General features: G+C 43.2%; 1 protein-coding gene across 1 annotated transcript in view; it reads right to left on the bottom strand.

Annotated features, from left to right (window-relative positions):
• The window catches only part of crocc2 (ciliary rootlet coiled-coil, rootletin family member 2), a 271,300-nt gene that overhangs the window by 78,976 nt on the left and 166,095 nt on the right, over positions 1-26,229 (bottom strand). Inside the window, exons 22-30 of the mRNA XM_080185255.1 lie at positions 23,721-23,855; positions 23,355-23,498; positions 18,919-19,157; positions 18,155-18,314; positions 16,392-16,559; positions 13,178-13,562; positions 12,211-12,419; positions 7,668-7,788; positions 2,964-3,127 (exon numbers count right to left, since the gene is read on the bottom strand). Of these exons, the coding sequence (XP_080041381.1) occupies positions 2,964-3,127; positions 7,668-7,788; positions 12,211-12,419; positions 13,178-13,562; positions 16,392-16,559; positions 18,155-18,314; positions 18,919-19,157; positions 23,355-23,498; positions 23,721-23,855 (1,725 nt within the window). The remainder of the gene's footprint in view (positions 1-2,963; positions 3,128-7,667; positions 7,789-12,210; positions 12,420-13,177; positions 13,563-16,391; positions 16,560-18,154; positions 18,315-18,918; positions 19,158-23,354; positions 23,499-23,720; positions 23,856-26,229) is intronic.

The following is a 26,229-nucleotide window of genomic DNA, read 5'->3' as shown; positions in this document are numbered from 1 at the left end:
CTCAAGAACAGGTTAACTGTGAATTGTTTTAACATATTTTACTGGATTCTAACTTCCCTTATTTCTGGTACTTGTGTGTTCATAATTATTCTTTTATTAGTTTTTCCTCAGATTTCAGAGTTAATAAATTTGTTCTTTGACTCAAGACTTGTTTCATTGGCTCCTTATTACTCACAGCTTAATTGGTTAAATACATTCTGATTTTCAAAAAGCCATCTCCTCATGAAAAAGAAGCTTAACACATTTTTATTGTGGCCAACTGAGGAGGCTGAATAGAGGGGTGCCAGTTCATTCTTTCTCACCTGGTTGTAACAATTTGAAAGGTATCAGCTTTCCCATTGTTCATCTTTTTCCTTTCTTCTTTCATAAAAGCAATGACTATGGGTTCTTTCTTCCTTCTTGGTTATCTTGTGCCCATCAATATTCTTGAAATATGGGAAGTAGGGAAGTTACCTGGTTCTCATCTAAAGCCTCTATTTGAATAAGAGTGGACCTGAGTTAGTGTCCTACTGTAAAATAGCACGTACTTATTTGGGATTTATATGGGCGGACAGTGGCGCAGAGGGAATATCACTGTGTTGGTAATCCAGGTCCAGGTTAATACCCTGGGGGACATGCGTCCAAATCCCATCATTGGTAGTGGTGGAATTTAAATTCATTAAAAAAAACTGATATTGAAAACCAGTCTCAATAATGGTAATCATTATAGAATCCCTACAGTGCAGAAAGAGGCCATTCGGTCCATCAAGAATACACCAACTCTCTGACAGAGCAGATCCTATCCCCATAAGCCACATATTTATCATGCTAATCTTCCTAACCTACACATCTTTGAATAATAAGGAGCATTTACCATGGCCGCACACTTTTGAACTGTGGGAGGAAACCGGAGCACCCAGAGGAAACCCATACAGACACAAGGAGAATGTGCACAATCCACTGACTTTATCAATAAAATCCCATCTGATTTGCTAATGCCCTTAAGAAGAAGAGAATCTTCTCTGAAAGAAGCTTACCTGGTCTGGTAACTCCAGACCCGGAGTAATGTGGTTGACTTTTAACTGCCTTATGAAATGGCCCCCCCAATTCAAGGGCAATTAGAGATGGGCAACAAATGCAAGCCTCGCCACATCCCATGAAAATAATTTTAAAAATCTTCTCATAGTGATATGGCCAATGTTGAGATACAGGTAACATGGAGATGAGCTAGTGGCCAATCATGCTGCCCTAAAATGCAACAAGTGGATTAACAGCTCAATTCAACAAGCTGACATGGCAAACTATCATCAAATTTTAAAAGAAAACCAATGCTGGATGAGGACAATAAGATCATCTCAAATAAATTATCAGTCTTAGTATACAAAAAAATGCTGTAGCAAATGATAGATTTGGATGCTGTGAGCATTAAACATGAGAAATTTAGTTCCTGGGTGTAGAGGTCTCAGGCATCTATCTACCCATTAGCAGCAAACTGATGTGATCCAATTTCCTATATTCTGACAATTATCATAATTATCATAATTCTCCACGCAAATTTGTTAAAGTCATATAATCTATCCAACCTAATCTCCAAACAATGCATTTGCAGCTAGTTAATACACTCCTTTCCTCACCATGGATAGCACGGTGGCACAGTGTTTTGCACTGCTGCCTCACAGCTCCAGGAATCTGGGTTTGATTCCCAGCTTGGGTCATGTCTTTGTGGAGTTTGCACATTCTCCCTGTGTCTGCGTGGGTTTCCTCCAGATGTTCCGGTTTCCTCCCACACTACAGTATGCTGGTTAGGTCGATTGGCCTTGCTAAATTGCCTCTTAGTGACCCGGGATGTGTGGGTTAGAGGGATTAGCGGGGTAAATGTGTGGGGTTGTAGGGATTGGTCCTGGGGTGGGATTGTGGTCAGTGCAGACTTGATGGGCCAAATGACCTCCTTCTGTACTGTAGGGTTCTAGGAGGTGCAGCCCAGAGGAAAATAAGCCTTCATGTGAGGCAACAGTTGGCGTAGAACCATAGAATCCCTACAGTGCGGAAAGAGACCATTTGGACTGGAACCCAAGTCCCTGACACTGTGAGACAGCAGTGCTAACCACTGTTCCACTGTGCCACGTGCCTTGTAAAATTCCACTATCAAAAATGAGAAGAATATAAAAGCAACATTTCAGTGGCTTATTAGTTATAGAATCACTACAATGTAGAAGGCCATTCTGTCCATTGAGTCTGCACCAACTCTCTGAAAGAACATCTTACCCATGCCCATTTACTTTCCTGCCCCATCCTATTCCAGTAACCCCATGCATTTACCATGGCTAATCTATCAATCCTGCACATCTTTGGACTGTGGGAGGAAACCGGAGCACCCAAAGGAAACCCATGCACACACAGGGAGAATGTGCAAACTCCACACAGGCAGTGACCCGAAACCAGAATTGAACCCAGGCTCTTAGCACTGTGAGATAGCAGTGCAAACCACTGTGCCACCCATTATAAGTTATGTATAAATTATTTCAAGCACAAATGTTAAGTAAATGCACCAGTTGCTGCAATGCCTAAAACTCAAGTCACAGACAAAGTTTTACGTTGGTGGGAGTTTGCAGCCCTATCAGAGTCATTGGACTGTTGAACAGCTCACCGCACTATATGGCTCCACCCTGGCCTTGAGGACTTTCCGGTCTCAAGTTTGTGTGTAGCCAACAATGGGAGAAAGCAAAGATCGGATGGGTTCCAACTGCCTTCAGTGTCTCCTAAGAAATTGAATTGATTTCAACAATTTTCAATGCCACCTTCCAAATATTTTATTGATCAATAGTGACAGCCTTCAATTATACTGAAAAGAAAATTAACTTTTCTTGTGAAATATTGAGGGACTGAAATCAGTATGAATTCTTCAGCTCAATACAGGGGTGGTGACCATCCACATTGGACACTGGCCACCAATTCTGCCCAACCTTTCCTTCAGGAACCATTACCTGATGTGCTCGCTTCTCTCCCTCAGACGAATGCAGATTTCGTTCCAACGAGGCCACCTGTTCAGCCAGGGCCTTCTTTTCTCTTTCTCCACGCCTTATAGTTTCTTCTTGCAGCATGAGCGTAGTTTGAGCATTATTCAGCCTCCCATCTAACGCACGCTTCCCTTTGAAACAAAATATTGATATTAGAACTTTGCACATTATTCTTTGGAACAATTTGGAAATTTAAAAGCAGACCAATGAATACAACAGGGTAAAATATGAGAGAGACTGTGAGATACTGTGCACAGATTTGGTCTCCATTTTTAAAGAATAGTCTCATTGTGGGCAGTACAGTGAAAGTTCATTAGATTGCTCCCCAGGCTGAGAGGATTGTCCAATGATGAGTAAATTGGACCTAAGTTCTTTGGAATTTAGAAGAATAAGAGATAATCTCATTCAGGGGAATTTCATAATAACTTCATTGAGGTGTTAATGTAAGCCTTACTTGTGACTAATAAATAAACTTTAAAGGGCTTGACAGGGCAGAAACTGAGAGGCTGTTTCCCCTGGCTGGGAAATATAGAACATGAGGTACTACCTCAGGAGAAGAAGCTGATCGTTTAAGACTGAGAAAAAGAGGAATTTCTTCACTCAAAGCATTGTTAATGTTTAGAATTCTCTACCCTACAGAGTTGTGGAAGCTCCATTGTTGAAAATATTTAAGGCTGAGTTGGACAGATTTTTGGTTTCTCAGGGAATGAAGCAATGTGGTGGGCCCATGGGAAAGTGGAATTGAAGCCCAAGATCAACCATGATCATATTGGATAGCAGAGCAGGCTCAACAGGCTCTACTACTATTTCTTATGCCCTAATGTCAATAACACTGGTTCAGCTTCAAAACCTCATCCACTTCTGGACACATTTCAGGAAAGATGAGACGGCATGAGGAAGAGCGCAGAAAAGACTCATGAGAATGTTTCCAGGGATGAGGAATTTCAATTACCTAGAATTACCTGTGCTCATTGGAGAAGAGAAGATTAAGAGGAGTCTTGATAGAGGTGCTCAAATTCATGAGGGGTTTTGGTGAGGGTAGATGGGGAGAAGCCAGATTGGAAGGATCAAGCACTGGAGGACATTGATTTAAGGTGACTGGAAAAAGCAGAAGGGCGACATGAGGAAAAATGTTTTTATGCAACACATGGTTAGGATCAGGAATGCACTGCCTGTCTATGTAATGAAGGAAGATTTAATTGTGGAATTAAAAAGACAATTGGACAGTTATCAGAGAATGAAAAATTTTCATCGTGATAGGAAAAGGTAGGAGACTAAGGCTGGACAAGTCGTTTTTGCAGAGTGCTAGCACAGATGTGATAGGCTGAATGGCTTCTCACATGCTGTAATCATTCTTTGATTTCATGGTTGTTACACTGTCCAAGTGTTGTCAAACTAATTTAACACTGACCGTTAATCCAGCACAGGAGTTTCTAGGCTTATAAGGCTCAGTATTAATTGGAAAAATGCCCTTGTCTTCCAAGGGCCCTGACCTTCACTTTCTCAAAAGAGATGGCTGGGATTCTCCCAAAAAAAATCAAAGTTCCCAATGAGCAGGAAAATGAAAATAAGTCCCATCAGTATTTTTTAGCAGGATTTCCAGGATGAATCTCTGACACTGTGCATACGGAGTGCCCTAGCATGATTCACTTTGGAAATCTGTGGATAGGGCCCATTCCTGCCCGCAAGGCCGGCAACATAGCGCTGAGCAGGCCACTACACATGTGCCAATCTGTCAGCATGGAAATTGGCACCTGTGTACTAGCACCCCCCTTCCTATTGCTGGCCTCCAGATTGCTGTCATGATGTGGAGATGCATTGGACTGGGGTAAACATACTAAGAAATCTCATTACAACAGGTTGAAGTCTAACCAGTTTATTTGATAGTAAACCCACAAGCTTTTGAAGTTTGCCCCTTCGTCAGGTGAGTGGAGAGCTCTGGTCTCAAACAGAGCATATAAAAGGCACACACAGTTTACAGAATACTGATTAGAATGCGAGTCTTTACAGCAAACCTGCTATTCAAGTCTTAAAGATGCGAACAATGTGAGTGGAGATAGCATCAGGCGCAGGCTAAACAGATGTGTATTGTCTCCAGATAGGACAGTAAGTGAGATTTTACAAGTTCAGGCAAGTCATGGGGGTTACAGATAATGCGACATGAACCCAAGATCCCGGTTGAGGCCATCCTCATGTGTGTGGAACTTGGCTATCAGTCTCTGCTCAGCGACTCTGTTGTTGTGTGTCATGAAGGCCACCTTGGAGAACGCTTACCCAAAGATCAGAGGCCGAATGCCCGTGACCGCTGAAGTGTTCGCCAACAGGAAGGTAACAGTCTTGTCTGGTGATTGTCGAACGATATTCATTCATCCGTTGTAGTAGCATCTGCATGGTCTCCCCAATGCACCATGCTTTGGGACACCCTTTCCTGCAGCTTCGGGTAAGTGTTCTCCAAGGCAGCCTTCACAACACATGACAACGCAGAGTCGCTGAGCAGAGACTGATAGCCAAGTTCCGCTTACATGAGGATGGCCTCAACAGGGATCTTGGGTTCATGTCGCACTATCTGTAATCCTCATGACTTGCTTGAACTTGTAAAATCTCACTTACTGTCCTGTCTGGAGACAATACACATCTCTTTAACCTGTGCCTGATGCTATCTCCACACACAGTGTCCGCATTTTTAAGAGTTGAATAGCAGGTTAGCTGTAAAGACTCGCATTCTAATCAGTATTCTGTAAACTGCGCGTGCCTTTTATATGCTCTGTTTGAGACCAGAACTCTCTACTCACCTGATGAAGGGGCAAACCCCGAAAGCTTGTGGGTTTACTATCAAATAAACTGGTTGGACTTTAACCTGGTGTTGTGAGACTTCTTACTCCAGATTGCTGGCGAGTACTGCAAACCCCCCATTACTGGACTTCTGGTTCTTTCACCCCTCAATCGCTGATCTCCAAGCCCTCCCCGACAAGTCCCTATGTTCCCTCCCCCACCTCCCCCTGCCAGGCCCGGTCTCCCCGACACCCCTGCTCCAGGCAGCCCAGAACCCTCCAACCCAGATGACCAGCCCCGATTACCCTCCTTCCCTCCCACCCCACCGATCTCCTGGCAGAGTGGCAGCAGGTCCAGCCCCCAATGAGCACCCGCCCCGCAATATGCCCCCCACTGCTTGGTGGGCATTGCCAAGGTGCCCCTTGGCAATCCTAGTTTCCCCCTTGGGGAACGCCAGGCTGCCACTGCCTCTTACCTCCAACCTCCTGGAGTGGGCTCAGTGGTTCTCTTCTCTCCAATGAAGTCGGGCTGCCTGTTCCCCTTTGGCGGGAAAGAGATGCTAGTGGGCCCAGAAAATTCAGTTGCAGGCCCGCTAATCATGTGGAGATTTCCATACGATAATAAGCTGTGTGTCAGAGCTGATGAAGCAAAAAAGTTAGGGGTGATTCTCCCAGCCTGCTGCTGCTTGAGCAGTGCAGCGGGCCAGGAAACATCAGTGGAGGCCATTTTGCAGGTTTCCTGCTGGGCTTCATGGCCTCCATGCATCTTGGGAAGAAAATCTTTTCACGTAATCAGCTCCACACTGGAAATTGGCGTGGAGCTGATTATTATATGGAAATCGAGATTTCCATATGATTGACAAGTCCGGGACTGATTTCTCCAGGCCCGCTAGTATCTTACCCCCTCTGCCACCAGGAGTGGTTCCCTCCAGCGGGATTTACTCCTGCTCACCACTGACAGAGAACAGACCCCAACCTCGCTGGTGACTAACTGCCTGAATTTCTCTGTATTCCATCGAGCAGCACTTTTCCTTTACGTGGCACTCTCCACACAAAGGCATAGCTGAAAGGGGCAGCTCAATAAATGGGACTATCATGAGAATTGGCTGGCTTAGCAGCACAGTGCCAGACTCCAACACCCACAGTGGAACCCTCCAGAAAGTTAGAGTGAAACTTTCTCATTTCTTTTGCAGAGTGGGGCAGCAGGTGTGAAAAACAGCGTAGAAGCTGCTGAGCCCAAGGGGGCTCTGCCACCATTTTGTTTAGAACTTTGTTTAAAGAACAACATCACGTTGGCAGCAACTTCATTTTTAAAAGATCGGGGTGACTTTTTAAAAATTAAAAATAGAACGCTCTCCCCCACCCATCATGGACTGTGCCCATTCCCCACCTACCAAAGAATACTCTCTTCCTACCCTCAACAGAACATCCTAGGCACTACCCCCCAGGCACTGCCCCTAGCATTGCCGGGGGAGTGCCAGAGTGCAATGCCTGAGGAAGTGCCAGGGACAGTGTCATGGTAATGCCTGGGCATGACCCTCTCCCCTCGGGTGATGTAGTCATCTGCATGCTTCCTGTGGGATCTGCTCACCAGGTACACGTCATGGGGGACCTGTCGTAATTCACGATGATGCGAAGAATGGGTAACCTAATGGTGAGGGGAACTACCAGGTGTAAAGTCCTGATAATCATATTTAAATGCATTCAAATGGGGATCCCAGTGTGAAATGTGATTGGCAGGGACAATTAGAATGGGAAATCTCACCGGCCTAAACCATGTTTTGGGGCTCTCGCAGGATTGCTCGCTCCTGCCAGTGATCTTTCCTTCCCACCCCTGAAAACTGAGTGCAAGTTCCTCCTCATAGTGTCTCATCTGCAGTCTTCCCATTTCTTGACTGACCTTCCTCTGCCTCAGTGAAGGATTTCTGGAGCTGCTGAACATGTGCATTAGTCCGGTCCCGGTCAGTTTCCATCTCTGCAAGCTGCCTTGCCAGGTTTGTCAGGTGAATTTGAGCCTCATCCTAAGGTGGAAAGCAAATGACCAGCTTTTAAAACCTCCTCCTGACTGGATGCATTGCAGTCAAAGGACCCGCAGAGCCTGACTGTGCGCATGGGCCAAAGATGGGCAGAACCGTACCAAACCCCCAGCTTTTATCACACAAACAGGTACCTTGTCAAGCCAGGGGACAAATATCATTGAAATATTTTGAAAGAGGGATGTCAGATTGTGCACCTTTAGGCTGGAAGGTGTTTTTACCTATTTGGAAGAATTTGTTTTTATTAAATAATAGACTTTGTTGCAATCTTGGGGCTCTTGCCTCAGAATCTGAAAATTGCAGATTCAAACCCACTCAGGTGGTCAGCACATTAGCTGATCTATACTACAGAACAACTCTGAGGAAGTTGCTGCACGATTACAGGTGTTTGTCTTTCTACGAGATATTAATGCTCGGTTGTAAATCTGCCTATTCCAGTGACATGCAAAAGCTTTCCTTGGTGTTCCAGTCAATCAACTTCATCCAAAAAAAAAACAAATGAGCTGATCTTTCATGTTATTTTTCAGTTCTGGGATCTTGCTGTGTTCGAACTGGTTATTGTGTTCATCTTCCCCACAATAGTGACTACACTTCAAATAGTAATTTTCTGCATGTTAAGTTTTTAGCTTGTCTTGTAGTGCCATGTGGAAGATTTTCTTTCTTCCTTTTCCTAAAGATATTTTTTCACTATCCTGAGGACATTCTGAAGTTATTTCCATCTCTGGATAAGAATGCATTTCTCAGGGTTTCCTTTCCTAGTCTTTAACTATGCACACAAGTGTCAGATTCACTCTCTGGCACTTAGTATGTGCTATCATTTGCTGAACAAAGAGACACCTCACTCTTGTCCTACTTCCCAAGACAGACCGAAGTTAAGAATAGAAGTAATCAAAAATCATTCTGCCACACTCCTTCTCCTTGGAATAACACAGAATGGGATTAAGTTGCTTCAATTTGAAACCACAGTGTGTTTGGAAGAACAAAACACGAGGAAGGTATGGTGGCACAGTGATTAGCACTGTTGCCTCACAGCGCCAGGGACCTGGGTTTGATTCCCGGCTTGGGTCACTGTCTGTGAAGAGTTTGCACATTCTCCCTGTGTCTGCGTGGGTGTCCTCCAGGTGCTCCAGTTTCCTCTCACAAGATGGAAAACATGCTGGTTAGGTGCATTGACCCAAACAGGTGTCAAAGTGTGGCGACTAGGGAAATTTCACAGTAAGTTCATTGCAATATTAATGTAAGCCTTGCTTGTGACTAATAAACAAACTTTAAAAAGAGGTATCTCCCTGCAGATGTTTGAGAATAAAATTCTTCAACAAGAGCTGATCAGTCACTAAGATTGAGGTAATTTGATAAGCTGTCTTGTCCTTTCTTTCTTAAGCCCATTAGGCCAAAGTTCCTCCAAAAGTGGCTCCCTGCCCTGGCCCTGAACTTGTACCTTTCTTTCGTTTCTCTCCCATCTTCCTTCATGCATTCTCTCAGCTTATCTTGTCCATGAGGCCCACATCTTGCTCCTTCGATCCTATTCTCACTGAACTGTTGAACATATAACTTCCCCTCATGGTCCCCATGGTAGTCAATATTGTTAATGGTGTTGTCCTTCTTTCCTTTAAATCTGCCTTCATCATCCTTCTCCTATAGGAATTTTACAGTAACTTTATTGCAGTGTTAATATATTGCTTACTTGTGACTAATAAATAAACTATACTTTTATTATACATAAAACAACCCTTGATCCCACTGTCTTTGGAAACAGTTCCAATCTCCCTTTCTTCTTCTTGAATCCATGATTCAAATTGACCCCTACTTGAGGGGGTTCAGTAGCTGCACAGAGTTGTCCAGCCAAGGATGTGAAATTTTGTGTATGGAAAGCACCAGGCCTTACATCTGGAAGGTATACTTGGGGAAAAAAAAATCTGCTTGAGCTGGGTGTATGTCTTCAGACATCCCTACTTTCTCAGTTGGCAAACTTTAAAATCCAAGCATTCATGACCAGACTATAATTACCTCAATCTCTCACCAACTCTCTTCAACATTAGTGGTATACTGCACCATGGGCCTTTACCCTTCCTATTAAAGAAAGCACTTAGGTTTGATTATGTTGAGATGGCAGATGAAGACATCTTCTCCTCCCCTTCTTTCACACTGCAATCCTCACAAGAAGAGTTTGTACTACACCTTGCTCTGGGATCCCTCTACCACAAACTGATGCTACATCAGTGCAGTAGGAGGACAAATGAGCTCCATAGAATTTTAGGAATATAATGGGTTTTATTCAAAAATGGAGGAATCGTACAGGCATGATAGGGAGCATCTACACACCATGGATTGCAGTGGTTCAAGAAGGCAATCCACCACAACCTTTTCAAGGCTAAAGAGGGATGGACAGTAAATGTTGGCCCACCAGTGTCACCCACACACCCTTGAATGAAATTTTTAAAACTCCCACGTGGACTGTGATGTTTAGATGTGCCTCCTGAGTCTGTATACTTGACACCCAAAGGCATTCCTTCACATTTGGCCTCTGGGGGAGGTCATCTTGGCTCAGTGTTTTTAGTGATGAAACAGCCAAAATCTAGCCTGACTTTAATGGTTTTTTGAACAATATTGTGGAAAAAACAGTAAAAATTGCTTATTTCTAAGCAAGCTAGGCAACAATAGGTAGGCATGCAAGAGGCGAGTGTAAATACACCTACATCAAATTCATTTCCATTTCAACACACATAGAATAACAACAATGTTAATTAAGGCCAGAAAAAATTCTGACCCAATTTGTTGGTGTGGATTCACCATTGAGGAGGTACAGATAGTGTTCCTGTTGGGAACACGTCAGTGGTCATGGGCATTCGGCCTTTAATCTTCAGTAAGCGTTCTCCAAGGCTCACAACACACAACAGCACAGAGTTGCTGAGCAGAGACTGATAGCCAAGTTCTGCACGTAAAGGACGGCCTCAACCGGAATCTTGGGTTCATGTTACACTATCTGTAACCCCCATGACATGCCTGGGCTTGCAAAATCTCACTAATTGTCCTGACAGGAGACAATACACATCTCTTTACCCTGTGCTTAACCCTCTCTCCACTTACATTGTCTACACCTTTAAGACTTGATTACCTGTAAAGACTCACATTCCAACCATTATTCTGTAAATTGAGTTTGTGTCTTTATATGCCCTGTTTGTGAACTGAAATCCCACTCACCTGATGAAGGAGCAGCAAGCGCTCCAAAAACTAGTGGCTTTTGCTACCAAATAAACCTATTGGACTTTAATCTGGTGTTATGAGAGTTCTTTCTGCAATTAGGTTGGGCAGACAAAAGTCATTCTTCTTGTACAATACACTTGACTTCACTCTCTTGTCCTTTGTTCCCTGACAGTTATTATAGCGGAATCAGACTATGCAGAAATGTTAGTGGCCTATTCAACCTTGTGCAGGGCTTCATGATTCTCCCCTAGTCCATCACCAAGACTGCTCCTTCCCACTTCTGCAATATTGCCTGGATTAGCCTTTTCACAGCTCTTTCTCCTCTCTTAACCTGCACCTTGCCAATCCATCTCATGTCCTCTTGCAGTAAGTTCACTCGCTCAACAGCTCAAACCTTGCTGGCCTCTATTTATTCCCTATCTCCAATATCAAATTTCATATTCTCATTTCCCAATTGCACTACACTTTCAGCTCAATCTTAAATTTTCCCTACACACTTTAGTCCCAGATTTCACCTTACGTATGAGCTACCAATGCTGGCATCCCCCCATTCCATGATGGATGGCAGTCTTCACTTCCTCATTCTTAAACTGTAAATTATTATCTGAACCTCTTTCCATTATACTTCTTCGCCCACACACAGGGCAGCACGGTAGCACAGTGGTTAACATTGCTGCTTCACAGCTCCAGGGACCTGGGTTCGATTCCCGGCTTGGGTTTGTGTGGAGTCTGCACATTCTCCTTGTGTCTGCGTGAGTTTCCTCCGGGTGCTCTGGTTTCCTCACACAATCCAAAGGTGTGCGGATTAGGTTGATTGGCCATGTTAAAATTGCCCCTTAGCGTTCTGAGATGTGTAGGTTAGAGGGATTAGCGGGTAAATATGTAGGGATGGGGGGTGGGGAATGGGTGAGATTGTGCTTGGTGCAGACTCAATGGGCCAAATGGCCTCTTTCTGCACTGTAGGGTTTCTATGATTCTTCTCTGCTTATCTAAATCTTCTCAAAGCCTATCCATATTTGGTGGCTTTTCTTTTATTACCAATTTTGAATAGTCTCAGAAGGTTCTTTTATTATGCCAAAGGCATCATATGTTGCTATTACTGGATCAAGCTGCAGCACTTATATATCAGTACAGATTAATGATTCTAATTAGGTAGTAGAAAGCGAGTAGCTGAATACAGCTCAGAACTTTAAGATACTTGACCTTGTGCCTCTGTGAGTCACGAAGCTCCTGCATGAAATCTTGCAGGGCGCTGTTAACCACTTCGGGATCGATATCAGCCAGGTATGATTCACCACGGGTGGGTGACACTGAGTGATATGGAGAACTGGAATGGCTGCGATCGGGTGATCCAGTTTGTGGAATTGGACTGCCCCGTCCATCCGTGGTGGTGGTGAAAGTGTTGTCAAAACCTGATGATTACAAAACAGAAATAATCCAATTAATGTGGGTGGAATTAGTTTCCTGCAGGCGATTCAGCAGCTTGTCTTACATATTCCAACCCATTTTCATTGGAGGAATAATTTTGATATCCTTACTCATCTCTCTAATTATAGATTACTCATATCTGATTACAGATTTCCTCTTCAATTTCCTCCCCATGTTCTGGAGGAATACATGGTCTGTCTAGGGAAATTGGTAGAGACAATTAATACAGACAGACTCAACATGACTGGAGCACCAAGATAAAGGACTGATTACATTATTTGAGGCTGTGATGTAGACGTACAAATTGTAACTACAAAATTGTTGTTCTGGGAGATTTGAATTATTCACTCCAGAATTGTGACAAATGAATGGTAAAAAGTGCATTGAATTCCTAAAATGTGCACAGGAATCCTTGCTCAAGATACATGTTAATCAGCCTACAAGGTTGGAGGCATTGCTGGGGCTGGCTGGGCAATAAAGTAGATCAGATAGATCAGCTAAATGTGGGTAACCATAATGTAATGGGGCTCAAGCTCAATTAGAAAGGGAAAAAGTCAGCACAAAAACTATTAGATCAGATTTTAGAAAGATGAGGGGATTGAGATTGGATAATCTCAATTTGCTGGTGTGAAGAAGAGGTAGGTTCGAGGCACATTTGATAGCAACCAGATAGTTTGCATAAATCAATCTGTAATTATATGAATTACTGAATATGGAGAAATACACTTTGCGCATTTGATACCTTTATTGGGCGAGAGAGGTCTCCGCGGAGATGGGCTGCGGCTAGGAAATCCTGGGCTCGATGTACGTCCAGACCTGCCAATTCCTAGGTTTCTGCGCAGTGTGGAGTGCAAGTTACCCAACTTGAATTCCACATCCCTCTTGGCAGCCTCGACTTTGGCCAGTTCTGTTTCTAGACCAGTTACACGGCCTTCCATGGCACTGATCTTCAGTGTTAACTCATCCGCTTCTCCCTTTGCATGTTGCAACTTCATTTCCAGGTTGCGATTGTTGTCTTGGAACTTCTTCTCATTCATGTGGCAATCCTCTAGTTGTTCAAGGAGTTCCTTTTCACACTTTTTGAACACACTTTCCATATCTATTATCTTCTTCTGGAGATTGGCAACCTGCAAAAAGTATGTAACAAAACAAACTTCTCTGCATCAATAGTCTGAGCTGAACCAGATAGTCTGAAAATCTGGTGTTATATTTGATGTCGAGCTTTTTAACCATACATACACAATCACCAAGATCTTTGTAACACTATATAACATTATATTATATGATAGGAATGCGCAGACATAAAGACAAAGAGCATGTAAATTGACCTGAAAAAAATTATCAATTTCACTTCACCCTCTATCACCTTCATATAGTCCATCTCTGACAATCCTCTTCCCTTCCTTGACCTCTTGTCTCCATTTCTGGTGATAGACTGTGCACCAGTATCCATTACAAGCCCACCAACTACCACAGCTATTTTGACTACAGCTCTTCACATGCCACATTCTGTAAGGACTCCATCCCATTCTCTCAGTTCTTTTACCTCCACCATGTCTGTTCTGATGATGAAACTTTCCAAAATGGTGCTGCTGATATGGCTTCCATCTTCCTTAATCCTGGTTTTCTACCCACTGTGGTTGACAGGGTTCTCAATCATGTCCAACCATCTCCTGGCCCACTGCTCTCATTCCCTTCTCTTCCTCCCAGAACCAGGATAAAGTCCCCCCTTGTCCTAACTTTGCCCCGCATCAGCCTCTGCATTCAAAGGATCATCCTCCGCCGTTACTGTCAACTCAAGCACGATGCCACCACTCAACGCATCTTTCCCTCACCTCCCACCACCGTCAGCATTCTGCAGGAACCATTCCCTCTGGGACACCCAGGTCCACTCCTCCATTACACCCAATACCTCACCCATTGCCAATGGCACCCTTCCCATGCAATCATAGAAGGTGCAACACCTGCCCCTTCACTTCCTGTCTGCTCACCATCACAGGGCAATGTTTCAAGTACATCTCCTTTAACCTGGCCTATTGCATTCACTACTCCCAATACGACCTATCTACATCAGAGAGATCAAACACAGCTTGAGTGACTGCTTTGCAGAAAATCTTCAATCCAACCACAAGCAGACCTAGGCCTTCCGTCACTTGCCATTTCAACACATGACTGTCCTTGGCCTTTTGAGATGTTGCAGCAAAGCCCAATGTAACCTGAAGGAACAGCACCTCATCTTCCGATTGGGCACTTCATAGCCTTTCGGACTGGATGTTGAGTTCAACAACTTCAAAGCACAAACTTTCACCTCCACTCCATTTCAATTTATTTTATTTAGTTTCTTCTTTTCATCTTATTCATCCATTTTTATTAGTTCACATTCTTATTTTTATTTTTCCGCTTCTAAAATCTTGTTTTCCACATTGTTTCACTGCCCCCCAGCACTCAGGCCATTTGCCACATTTCTACACTCTGCACCTTTGTTCTGCATTCCACATTCCAATCCATCAATGATCACCCTTAGCATCATTCCCAGCCTTCATCGTCACATTTACATCCCCTTTGTCTTTTTGTCTATGTCATTCCTAACAATTACAGCCCCTCCCCACCCCTGCTCGCCCTCACCATATAAATCTTGTCCTCCAAAGCCTTCAAAGTTCTCTGAACAAGGGTCATCCTGACTCAAACTGTTGGCTCTACTCTCTCGTCACGGATGCTGTCAAACGTGCTGAGATTTTCCAGCATTTTCTGTTTTTGTTTGTGTACAAGACTCCTTGCTCAAGGTATATTTAGTTGGCCTACAGGGTTGGAGGCATTGCTAGAGTTGGCTGGGGAATAAAATTGACTCGGTAGATCAACTAAATGTGGGTGACCATAATGCAATGATGCTTAAGGTTCAATTAGAAAGAGAAAAAGTCAGCACAAAAACTATATGAACAGATTTTGTCCTGATGCACGCCTCGTTGGTGTCTCATGTTCCACCTTCCTCAAACATGAAGTTACTTAAACTCTATTTGCTCATGTTCTACCTGCACTGAGACCCTCTCACCCATCTTCCCTCAAGTCACTGATATACATTAGCTCTTGGTTGAATAATGCCTCAATTTTAAACTTTTTGAATTATTGCATGGCTTTGTTGCTCCGTATCTCTGCATTCCTTTCAACCCTACAAGCCTGCCTCGATCTCCACATTCTACCAACTCTGAGCTCTTGAACATTCCTAATCAATTGCTTGACATGTTAATGGCTTGACCCATGATGGTTTTTTTGAGGCAGTGCACCAGATGCGCCATTACTGCTGTAAGCCCAAATGACTTTGTTCTTGAAATTTGTGGGAGGTTCAATAGTGGGTGGATGGAAATGTTTTCAGCCCCCAGATCTTCTTCCAGCAGGCTTTTTGAGAAACTTAATCCTCGCTTGTGAGCCAATATACCAATCATGCTCTGACTCAATACATTAATTTGCTCACTAGTTTAAGACACCAGGTAACTTCATGTTAGTTTTTCAGTTGGGATCATTGATAGCAATCTCACACCTGAAAAGCAATGAATCCAAATCCAATTCTAGGGGTGGCATTTTCTAGGTGCGGTCATCCCAAGGCCGGAAACTCCTGCCCGAGGTCAACAGACCTTTGCATAGCGCATGTCCTACCTGCTTTGATTCCCTTAGTGGGTGGAATGGGAAAATTCCACCCCTCTTAAACACATAATCTTGCTGACATTTCAGTGTAGTACTCAGGGAGTACACAATTGATGGAGGCTCTATATTTTCAGATGAGGTTTTTAACCAAGTCCTTGTCTGTCTATTCAGATGGATGTAAATATTCAATGAAACTATTTGAAGAGGCTTACGTGGCAAAATTGCTCTAACTAAGCTGTAATAGTTTTGAATTATTTTCTTGTAGATGTGTTGCTGCTTTATCAATCAGGAACAATCACACAATGCTCAGCTCTCACCTCTTTGCGAGTTGATTCACGGCCAGTTTCTACCTCCACAATTTTCTGCTTCAGAGCAAAGGATTCCTTCCGGCTCTCCTCCTCTCGATGCTCATTCAAAGCTATTTGGGATTGCAGTTCCACCACTTCCTTGCTCTTCTTAGTGTTCTCACTGTCCAACATCTTCACCTGAGTAAACAGCACAAAGGTTGGCAGTAAGCAAGTGTGGAAGCTAATTTCTGAGATTGTCTTGTAGTTTCAGAAACATCCTTTAATCTAAAATCTCAAACTGGTTGTTCATATCAAGCTTTAAAGACTAATTGGCACCAAGGCACCTCAGGGGATTGGTACTGAGTTATCAGTTAGTTGGAACTTTAAGCAAGAGAAATGATAATGTGGTTCATTATGCTTACGTCTACCACAGATCAAAAGAATTGTCTCTTTATCACAGATTCTAACACTCTACCCAATCTCTTTAGGGAATTAAAGTCTGCATAAATTCTCCTTATTCCCTAAAGTAATCAAACAAAACTAGACATGATTCATTCATCCCAAGTCTATTGCTCAAATTATGTCCTGATACCTTCCAAACACGCTGTCCCTTCCTCTGTCCATACAGTATTAAACCCAGTCCTACTGCTTTCCAAAGATACTGCCGGCTACAAATACTGACCCCTTTCTCTGAGCAGCAATCACGTCATGTCCCTGGGGACAATTTGGTGTTGTCATTCTGTACCCATTCCTGTAACCCTCCAATCACAGCTTCTGATATTTATTCAACTAATTTTTAAAGTTTGTAAAGTTTATTTATTAGTGTCACATGTAGGCTTACATTAACACTGCAATTAAGTTACTGTGAAAATGCCCTAGTCAACTCACTCTGGTGTCTGTTCAGATACACTGAGAGAGAATTAGGCATGACCAATGTACCTAATCGGCATGTCTTTTGGCGGGAGGAAACCGGAGCACCTGGGGGAAACCCATGCAGACATGGGGAGAATGTGCGGACTCCACACAATCACCCAAACCAGGAGTCAGTCCCTAGCACTGTGATGCAGCAGTCCTAACCACTTCACCACCATTCCATTGAAAAGGAGGGAAGACAAGGAATAGCTGAAGACTGCATACTACTTAACACAAGCTCAAAAAGGGTCAAATAAATCTAATTCACCTAACTTCAATTACAGACCAAAACAACTTCTCCTGACTGCTAATTATTACAGCAGGCATGAGATATAGCAGGGCTTTTCTGACCCAGGTTTATGTGTGTTGTTGGCTAAGGCAGTATTTATTGCCTATCCCTAATTAGAATCATAGAAATCACAGAATCCCTACAGTGCATCGCTAACAATCCCACCCAGGCCCTATCAATGTAACCCCACATATTTATCCTGCGAATCCCCCTGATACTAAAGGGTAACTTGGCATGGCCAATCAACCTAACCACACATCTTTAGATTGTGGGAGGAACCTGGAGCACCCAGACAAAACACAGGGAGAATGTGCAAACTCCACACAGCCAGTTACACGAGGCCAAGTTGAACATAGGTCCCTGGGGCTGTGAGGTATCAGTGCTAACCATTGTGCCATCGTGCCATCCCTTAAGAAAGCAGTGATGAGCTGACTTTCTGAACCACTGCAGACCGCACTGTACCCACAGTGCTGTTCGGGAGGGAGTTCCAGGATTTTGATACAGTGACAGTGAAGGAACGGTAATATTGTCCCAATCATCACTGGGGAATGAGATTAACATCAACTGGTCTCTCTGAGCCTCCTTTCCTCACCTGTCGTCGAAGTTCCTGCAATTCTCTTCGGGCCTCCAGTCTTGACTTTTCAACTTCCCGGAGGTTTGAACGCAGTTCTCCTGCCTCATTCTGAACTGAGACTTTGGCTTCTTCCAGGATGTTAATCTTCTGTTCTCTCTCCTCGTTTGTTCTCTTTAAGCTGACAACATGGATACTTAGTCAATTTTCATCAATCAGAAACATAATAAATGTAATTATTCAAATACAACAGTAATTAGAGTTGAGAGGCTGGTAATCTGGGTGCCAGGTTCGTGAGTGTACAGTATCTGCAGGGTATTCAAAAATAATTTTGGGAAGGATTCAGTATCTCTGGATTTTTGCTACAATTTTGATAGTGTGTGCTTAGGCTACAGTTTTGGCTGGTTTGATGCCTTTGGTTCTTTTAATACAGTTTTGACAGTGTTGGTGGGATTTTCTGGCCTTTCTTGCTGGCAGAATCTTTTGGTGCAGCAGCAGATAGCGAGATGAGCGAGCCATGCAAAATTGCATAGACATTGGCAGGACCAGAAGATCCCACTGATGGCCAATGGCAAGCCATCTCCACCACTGGAAAACACACCATGAGGATGTGGGGGCATCCACTCAACATGTTTAAGGTACAGTTTTACCTGCTTTGAACGTAAGGATTGTGAACATATTGTGAACATATTGTGGTCATTTTGAGTTTGTGGATTTGCAAGGAGCAGGGTAGGTTTTGTACATTGTGAAGCTATTTCTGATAGCCAGCCCTGAATATGTAATACCTGATTCTTTCACTCTCAATTTTTTTGATGTTATTCCTTAGCTCTTCATTGGAGTTCTGGATGGCTTCTTTCTCTCGGACTTCATCATTCAGGATGCGTTTGAGCTCCAGGTTCTCTTTCCGTTGCACCTCCTGGGCTTCCTCATTCTCTCGGACCTTCCTGTGAGCTTCGATGAGATCTCGGCGAATTCCATCTCGAGCATCCTCTACCATACGAAGCTGTGTCTTTAACTCCTCCATCTGTTTATGAACAAAAGTTGGAAGACAACATTTGGCAAGTGCACAGTCGAAGAGGTAGGAAGCTATCTCTTCCAATGAAGCTTCAGAGGACAAGGGAGAAGCAAAAAGGGGATGACTTGGAAAGTTCCAGAGAATAGGGCAGAATGGCTGAAAGGTTGGGTCTTGGGCTGAGCTGGGAATAAGGCACTCCTTACGTCAGGGAAACAACAGTGCAGACTAGTGTGTATACAGCCCAAAAAAAGGTTGGATGGATTTCAGAAGTGAAAACTACACTTCATTTATATAGCACCTTTAACATAATAAAACATTTCAACGAGCTCCAAAGCAGAGTTATTATACAACATTTGAGATTGAGCTACAGAAAATGATAATGAGAACAGGTGGACAAAAGCTTGGTTTAAGGAATAGATTTTAAAGGAGAGAGAAGTATAGAGATAGAAAGGTTCAGGGAGGGAATTCCAATGCTTAAGATCTAAGAAGCAGAAGGCACGACCACCAATGGCACAGTGATAAGAATATAAGAGCCAATGGAACTTCACAAGTATGGAGTACAATGATATGCAGCAAAAGGGAATAGCTTTGAATAGCGCAAGGCCACGCAGTGCCCTAAGGTCTGCCTTGGAAGTAGCAGATGGATAACTGTAATGGGAAGATCCTTGCATTTATCCTCAGGATCTGAGAACAAAGTCAAAAGTGTGCCATTAACTTTCATTTGAACATGCTTCCCATTTCTGCACAAGCCTCAAGTTCCCAAGTCAACAAATATACATCCCCTCAGTTGTTACAATAGCTTGACAACTCAGAGACATTTCTGTAGCAGCTGCAAGCAGTTTTCCACATTTATAAAATAAATACTATGTTCTCAGATTATTCCCAGTGTGAAACGGGCTATAAAAAGTTTATTGTTCCCTCTGAGATAAGCAGAGCCTTGCCTGGCGCCAAGCAGATTTGGTTTTCTGGGTGGAAATAGGAATATTTTACTTGACCAAGTTCTCATATAATAAACTAATAAAGAGTAAACAAAGGATTAAGTTGAGCACTTAGTCTATAAGGGGACGCATACAAGCAAATGTGATCACCATTGAGAAATCAGTCATCTGTGTGGTCCATACATCAGTCTTAGAGGCTGGTCAAACTGCCAACAAAAATAATTGGTCATGGTTTAACAGATTTGTTTTTCTTTTCATTCAGTGCCAACCATATTAACCCTTTCCTGAGCAGTGGCATCTGCAGGGCCACCGAGTGATCCAGGAAGTGCTGAGCAGTTTGCCTTTTTATATTGTCCCATTGACAGTTCCTCCAGTGCAGCTCTGTGGTGTCAAGTGCATCTGTGAGAAGTTGGCTTGAAAGAGGGAGGATGGGATTGGGGGATGCTGAAGAGGGTAGAGCTTGTTTTGACGTTTAGATCATCGATTTGGGTCTGCCTACAGTATAACTAAGAGATGCTCAGGTAACTTTCACAAATGTGTGGACCTTGACTTGAGGGATTCATGAATGCACCTTGGAAGGTTGACAATGCAAAGTGCTTGATAACCCTCAAGATAGTAATTAGGTCTCTGAGCATGGAGCTTACAGAATAGAATCCTAGTAAAAAGTCTCACAACACCAGTTTAAAGTCCAACAGGTTTATTTGGTAACAAAAGCCACTAGTTTTCGGAGCACTGCTCCTTCGTCAGGTAAGTGGGAGTTCTGTTCACAAACAGGGCATTTAAAGACACAAACTCAATTTCTACAATAATGGTTGGAATGCAAGTCTTTATAGGTAATCAAGTTTTAAAGATACAGACAATGTGAGTGGAGAGAGGGTTAAGCACAGGTTAAAGAGATGTGTATTGTCTCCAGCTAGGACTGTTAGTGAGATTTTGCAAGCCCAGGCATGTCGTGTGGGTTAAAGATAGTGTGACATGAACCCAAGATTCCGGTTGAGGCCGTCCTCATGTGTGCGGAACTTGGCTATCAGTCTCTGCTCAGCAATTCTGTGTTGGCGTGTGTCTTGAAGGCCACCTTAGAGAACGTTTACCTGAAGATCAGAGGCCAAATGCCCGTGACCGCTGAAGTGTTCCCCAACAGGTAGAGAACACTCTTGCCTGGTGATTGTTGAGCGGTGTTCATTCATACGTTGCCATAGCATCTGCATGGTCTCCCCAATGTACCATACCTTGGGACATCCTTTCCTGTAGCGTATCAGGTATACAACGTTGGCTGAGTTGCAAGAGTATGTACCTTGTTGAGAAGTTGTTTCCCACTCAAGGCAAGTGTGAATCCCTCACCTTTGCATTTAACACTGTGATCACGGGTGATTGATATACACTATTATGAAGATGTGTTTTACAGAATATTCATTTATAATGTCACAGACTGGACATATAGAAGTTTTTGGAAAAAATGCTTTTGCCAAGCAAAGGACACTAGCCTATAACAGCTGATATGTTGCATTTATGAAGGGCACAAGCTGCTTTAAGGAGACAGAGAGTTTATGGAGCTTGAAGATGGAGGTCATATGACCTAGTTGGGTGTAAAATACACTGGATGTGTACTAATAGTGGGAGAGACTGCTTCAGGGACAGAAGGGGCAACAGCCTTACCCACTCCCCCCACTGCCCTCCACACTGAGTTTTTCTTGAGATCTCTCTCATCAAAGCTGAGCTGTTTATGATCTGAAAAATTCACCAGAAAGCCTGATTGCTGCAAATGGAGAATTCTTAAAGGAGAATTTGGATTCAACACCATTGTGTTTGAGTGAAAAGAGAATCATCAAGATCCAGCTGCAGACCAGCTGCCCCAGGGAGAAGTACCAGCAGCTATTGTGAAAGTGACCATCCAGCTGTAAACAAGCTGTTGGGTAATCCATGATTTTTTTTTCTGACTTTACTTGTTATTTGTCCAAGTTTTAAGATTTGATACCCTGCCGAGTTTTATTTATTTATTTTTGCATTAGGGTGTAGTTGGATATATTTTTAATTTATCAAATATCTAATAACCAGAAAATGACAGTTTTCTTAAGGATCTACCGAAGTCCAAATTTTGATACCCTTTACTACATTAACACAAAATTTTTTCCCAGATGGTTCCATTCTTTATTCATAACTCAGCCCTTTGTCACAAGGGATGTGTCTCATGGCTCTTCTCTTCTGCTGCCTCCAATCAATTAAATGTCAGTTATTTATTGGCTATTAGAACTGGATACTGTATGCAATGGGATGATCTACATAGATTCATCATTAATTCCCGAGACTTGCAGTCTACACTTTGTCTATGTACTTTGACATCTGATTGACTTTGTGGATAGTTGCTGTATGTAGGTTGGGCATGTTTAAAATCAAACCTACTGAGAGTCCTCGGCCTCTTTACATTTCATTTTTAGCTGTTTTAATACTGTTATTGAGTTGGCCTTCTGTTAATTTTTTCCTTTCTATGTGTAGCAATGTAGCAAGGGCATTATCCAGTAGTGTATGAGCCATGAATTTAGGAAGGAGCTGTAAATGTTCATGAAGGGTGGATAAGGTATGTAGAACCATCAAGCTGCTAAGTTATTTAAAACCCTGAACCAACAAAAATATAAAAAGCCTGCCAGTATTTGTGAGAGTTGATGAAATTCAAGTTGTGAAGTTCTTTAAATCTCCAGTCCTTTAAAAAAAATCGAAGAAAAACGTTTGCCAGTGAGACTGAGAGTTGAAAAAAATTGGCCGAGCAGTTACAATAGCTTTTTGTTGACTTTACCCCCATAATTATCGTTATATTGTTATTAATGTTTGGCTGTTTTACACAACCTACCATTATTTTCAGTAGGGGGATCCTAATTATACTGTTTGATTGACAACTCAAAGAGATCATTAAAATATTCGCTGTTTTTGATGTGGGGTAATGAATTCTCTTTGTTTTTATAACAAATTAAGTATTTGAGAGAATTTAAATGTTTTGAATGGGGTGTTCTTTGTGAGTGAAGACCCAGGTCATAGTGTTTTAATTTCAGCTGTTTGCTTATACTGAATTTACAAGTCTACCTCTCTCCTCTTTGTCTAAACTATGGGTTCTTGAATAAGCTTTCCACAAAAAGCATTTCACCTCAAAGCAACGTGGCACTCCATGTGTGTCACTGTAGAAAAGTTATAAAAAGAAAACCAAAATCACTCAGAATCTAAGCAATTAGTCACAACTTTGATTCTGGAGGTGAAAATAGATAATCTTTGAACCCACCTCCCTGAGGGTCACTTCTCTCTGACGTGTCAAGTCTTTAATCTGTTCATTGAAACCTTTGACCTCTCTCTCATGGGTGGCCACTGCTTCTTCAAACTGACCCCGAAAGGTCTTCAGGTCATCATTAATGATCTTAATCGTGTTCTGGACAAAAGGACATGATACAAAAGATTAGTTCTTGTCTTATTCTGCATAAAATCTCAATTTATGTAATCTGCATTACATATAAATTTATTTCTGTAAATTATGTAACTTGTCTAACATGTCATTTGCAAATCTCTCCACAATTGGTCTTGACAGCAGTATTAACTCATTTTTAAAGGGGAAAAACAATGCTCTTGAAAGCAACGCTAAATTGATTGTCACCTTGTCCTGCTCCTGTCGACCATGTAACTCTCGTTTCACCCGGTCAATTTCCATGTTCGCATTGCCAAGTTCACGTTGGACATGCCCCAGTTTTTCAGACAGGATATTTTTCTCCGATTCCTTGAGACACAAGGCCTTGAAAAAATAGAAATTTGTTCAGCTGGTTAATGGCTGACAAGGAAAGAGAATGGAAAATTGGAACACAAAGGAAAACTGATGATTGGGCTTTGGTAACTGATCAGATGGATCACATTTTCCACATGGCATGGCCTGCAGCACTGATGGATGGACAGCAACACAGCTCCTGCCAAACAATTGCAACTTTATCACTACAACAATGTTATCAGCTGGTAATTCTATCATCAGTCACATTAAACTTGCTTTTGATTTATTTTCCTCCAAATTGAAGGTGCGAATTATGTCACAGAGGGTGCCAGAGACCAAAATAAGATAAATCTCAAGTCTAAGGGCAATTCATACTTTGCATTTTTCTAGAGCAATGACACAATATGTATAAATAAAACCATCAGAGTGCACTCATCCTGGAAGAGAATGATCCTCCTTAGACTTAATGGGGGTGATGCTCCCAAAAAAAATTTAAGTGCTGAATTGGCGGGAAAAATTGTATAATTCATGATTGTTTGTTCAGTAAGAGTTCAGACTTGAATCTCCCGCAGTCTGTGCACTGCAGAGGTCACAACTGTGAATATCATGAAAAGCTGGGGGGAAGGGGGCAGGGCCTATTCATGCCAAAGTCTGACAGTTCCCGGCCTCTGCACATGCGCAATGGCCCCAAACTGTCAGCCTGCAATTTGCTGGTCAGCTTAATCATTGGCCAGCAAATTGTCCCTCCGCTCCCCCATGGCCCGATCGTGGCGCTCACAAGCATTCCGGAGCCAGCACTGACCCCTCCCACTCATCCTGGAGTGCCCCAATCTCCAGCACAGCCACCCCCCAGCAGTGACAATCTCCTCTCACCCCGACCACTCTAGCAGACCCGCCAGACAGACCCCTCACCTGCCGGCCCCAATCACTGGCCTCCCTGCAGCCCTGACCAATCCCCATGCAGAATGGCAGCAGGACCCCTCCCCCATCGATCTCCCCCTAGACCCCGTCCACAGCTGGCCTCATCCTTTGGACCCCATCCCCTTGCCACTGCCTGATGTCCGGAGGGCAATGCAAAGTACCCCTGGGGTTGGGCACTTTGCCCCTTGGCAGTGCCATGGCACACAGGCTGGCAGTGCCAGGTGCCCATGCCCAGTGGGGACCACCCCGCCAGCCACCGGACGCATGGGGGTGCCCAACTGCCCCCCTTTACTCCAGCAGATTCTCCCGCTAGTTCCCCAAAAGTTGGGAGCTACTCTAAACCCTGCTGGATTGAAATACTCCTGCCGGCTGGCCCAGAGAATTCAGACCTGGACCCAGTAATGACATTTAAATTACATTACAAATAGATTAAAATCATTTACCTGCTCTTTGTGCCTTTTTCCTGCGTGGTCCTGACCGCACCTGCTTTCCAGTGGTAGAGGTGCATGCATCAGGAATTCATGCACGAGCCCTGCTAATTGGCAGATGTGCGCATTTCCCAACTCGACCCATCAAAGCATTACACCATATTAGATCTGGTACTGGGGAATGAACCCACCCAGATGATCAAAGTTTCAAGGGGGAGCATTTTGGGAACAGTGACCATAATTCTGTTAGTTTTGAATTACGTATGGATAAGGATAAGAACAGTCCTCAGGTGAAAGTACTAAACCTGGAGAAAGCTAACTATGACAACAGGAACTGGGGAATGTAGATTGGGGGTGGCTGTTTGAGGGTAAATTCACTGATGTAATGTGGGAACCTTTTGAAGGCTAGTTGATTAGAGTTCAGAACCAACGTGTTCTTATGAAAGTGAACAATAAGGATGGCAAGATTCGCAAACAAGAGAATTTGTGAGCTGGATTATGCAACATGAGGGGGTTGAGGGGGATTGGCAAGGGTGGATTGTCAAAGTAGAGGCATGTAAATGTATTCTAATGGGGATCCCTATGTTAAATGTCAATATCCCATTACATCATTGACAAGTGTGGAGACAATGACAATGGGAATTCATGTTGGCATAAATTACATTTTGGGCTTCTCGCAGGATTTTCTGCTCCTTCTGCCGATCCCGCTTGGTGAAAACAGGAATGGAAAACCCTTCTCCCTATTTCTTTTGTGCAGACATATCATTCTCCATCCACTCAACCATATGCATGTAAAATTTCAATTTATATCACATGCCAAACTAATAGGTCAAACTGAGCATTAAGCATATTAATCCTTTGTTATAAATTTCCCCAGCAATTTTTATCAAATACGATGAATTATTGGACTCCTCCAGCTCAGATTTGTGGGCAGATTATGGAAAAATCTGAAACACAAGGTTTCATAGAATCATAGAATCTTCAGTGCAGAAGGAAGCCATTTGGCCCATCGAGCCTGCACCGACAACAATCCCACCCAGGAAGTGGAGGCCTAT

Source organism: Carcharhinus amblyrhynchos, chromosome 3 (genome assembly GCF_965287045.1).
Source record: "Carcharhinus amblyrhynchos chromosome 3, sCarAmb.v2.hapA, whole genome shotgun sequence".
NCBI classification, from domain to species: domain Eukaryota; kingdom Metazoa; phylum Chordata; class Chondrichthyes; order Carcharhiniformes; family Carcharhinidae; genus Carcharhinus; species Carcharhinus amblyrhynchos.
This window is presented reverse-complemented; position numbering and strand designations above follow the sequence as displayed.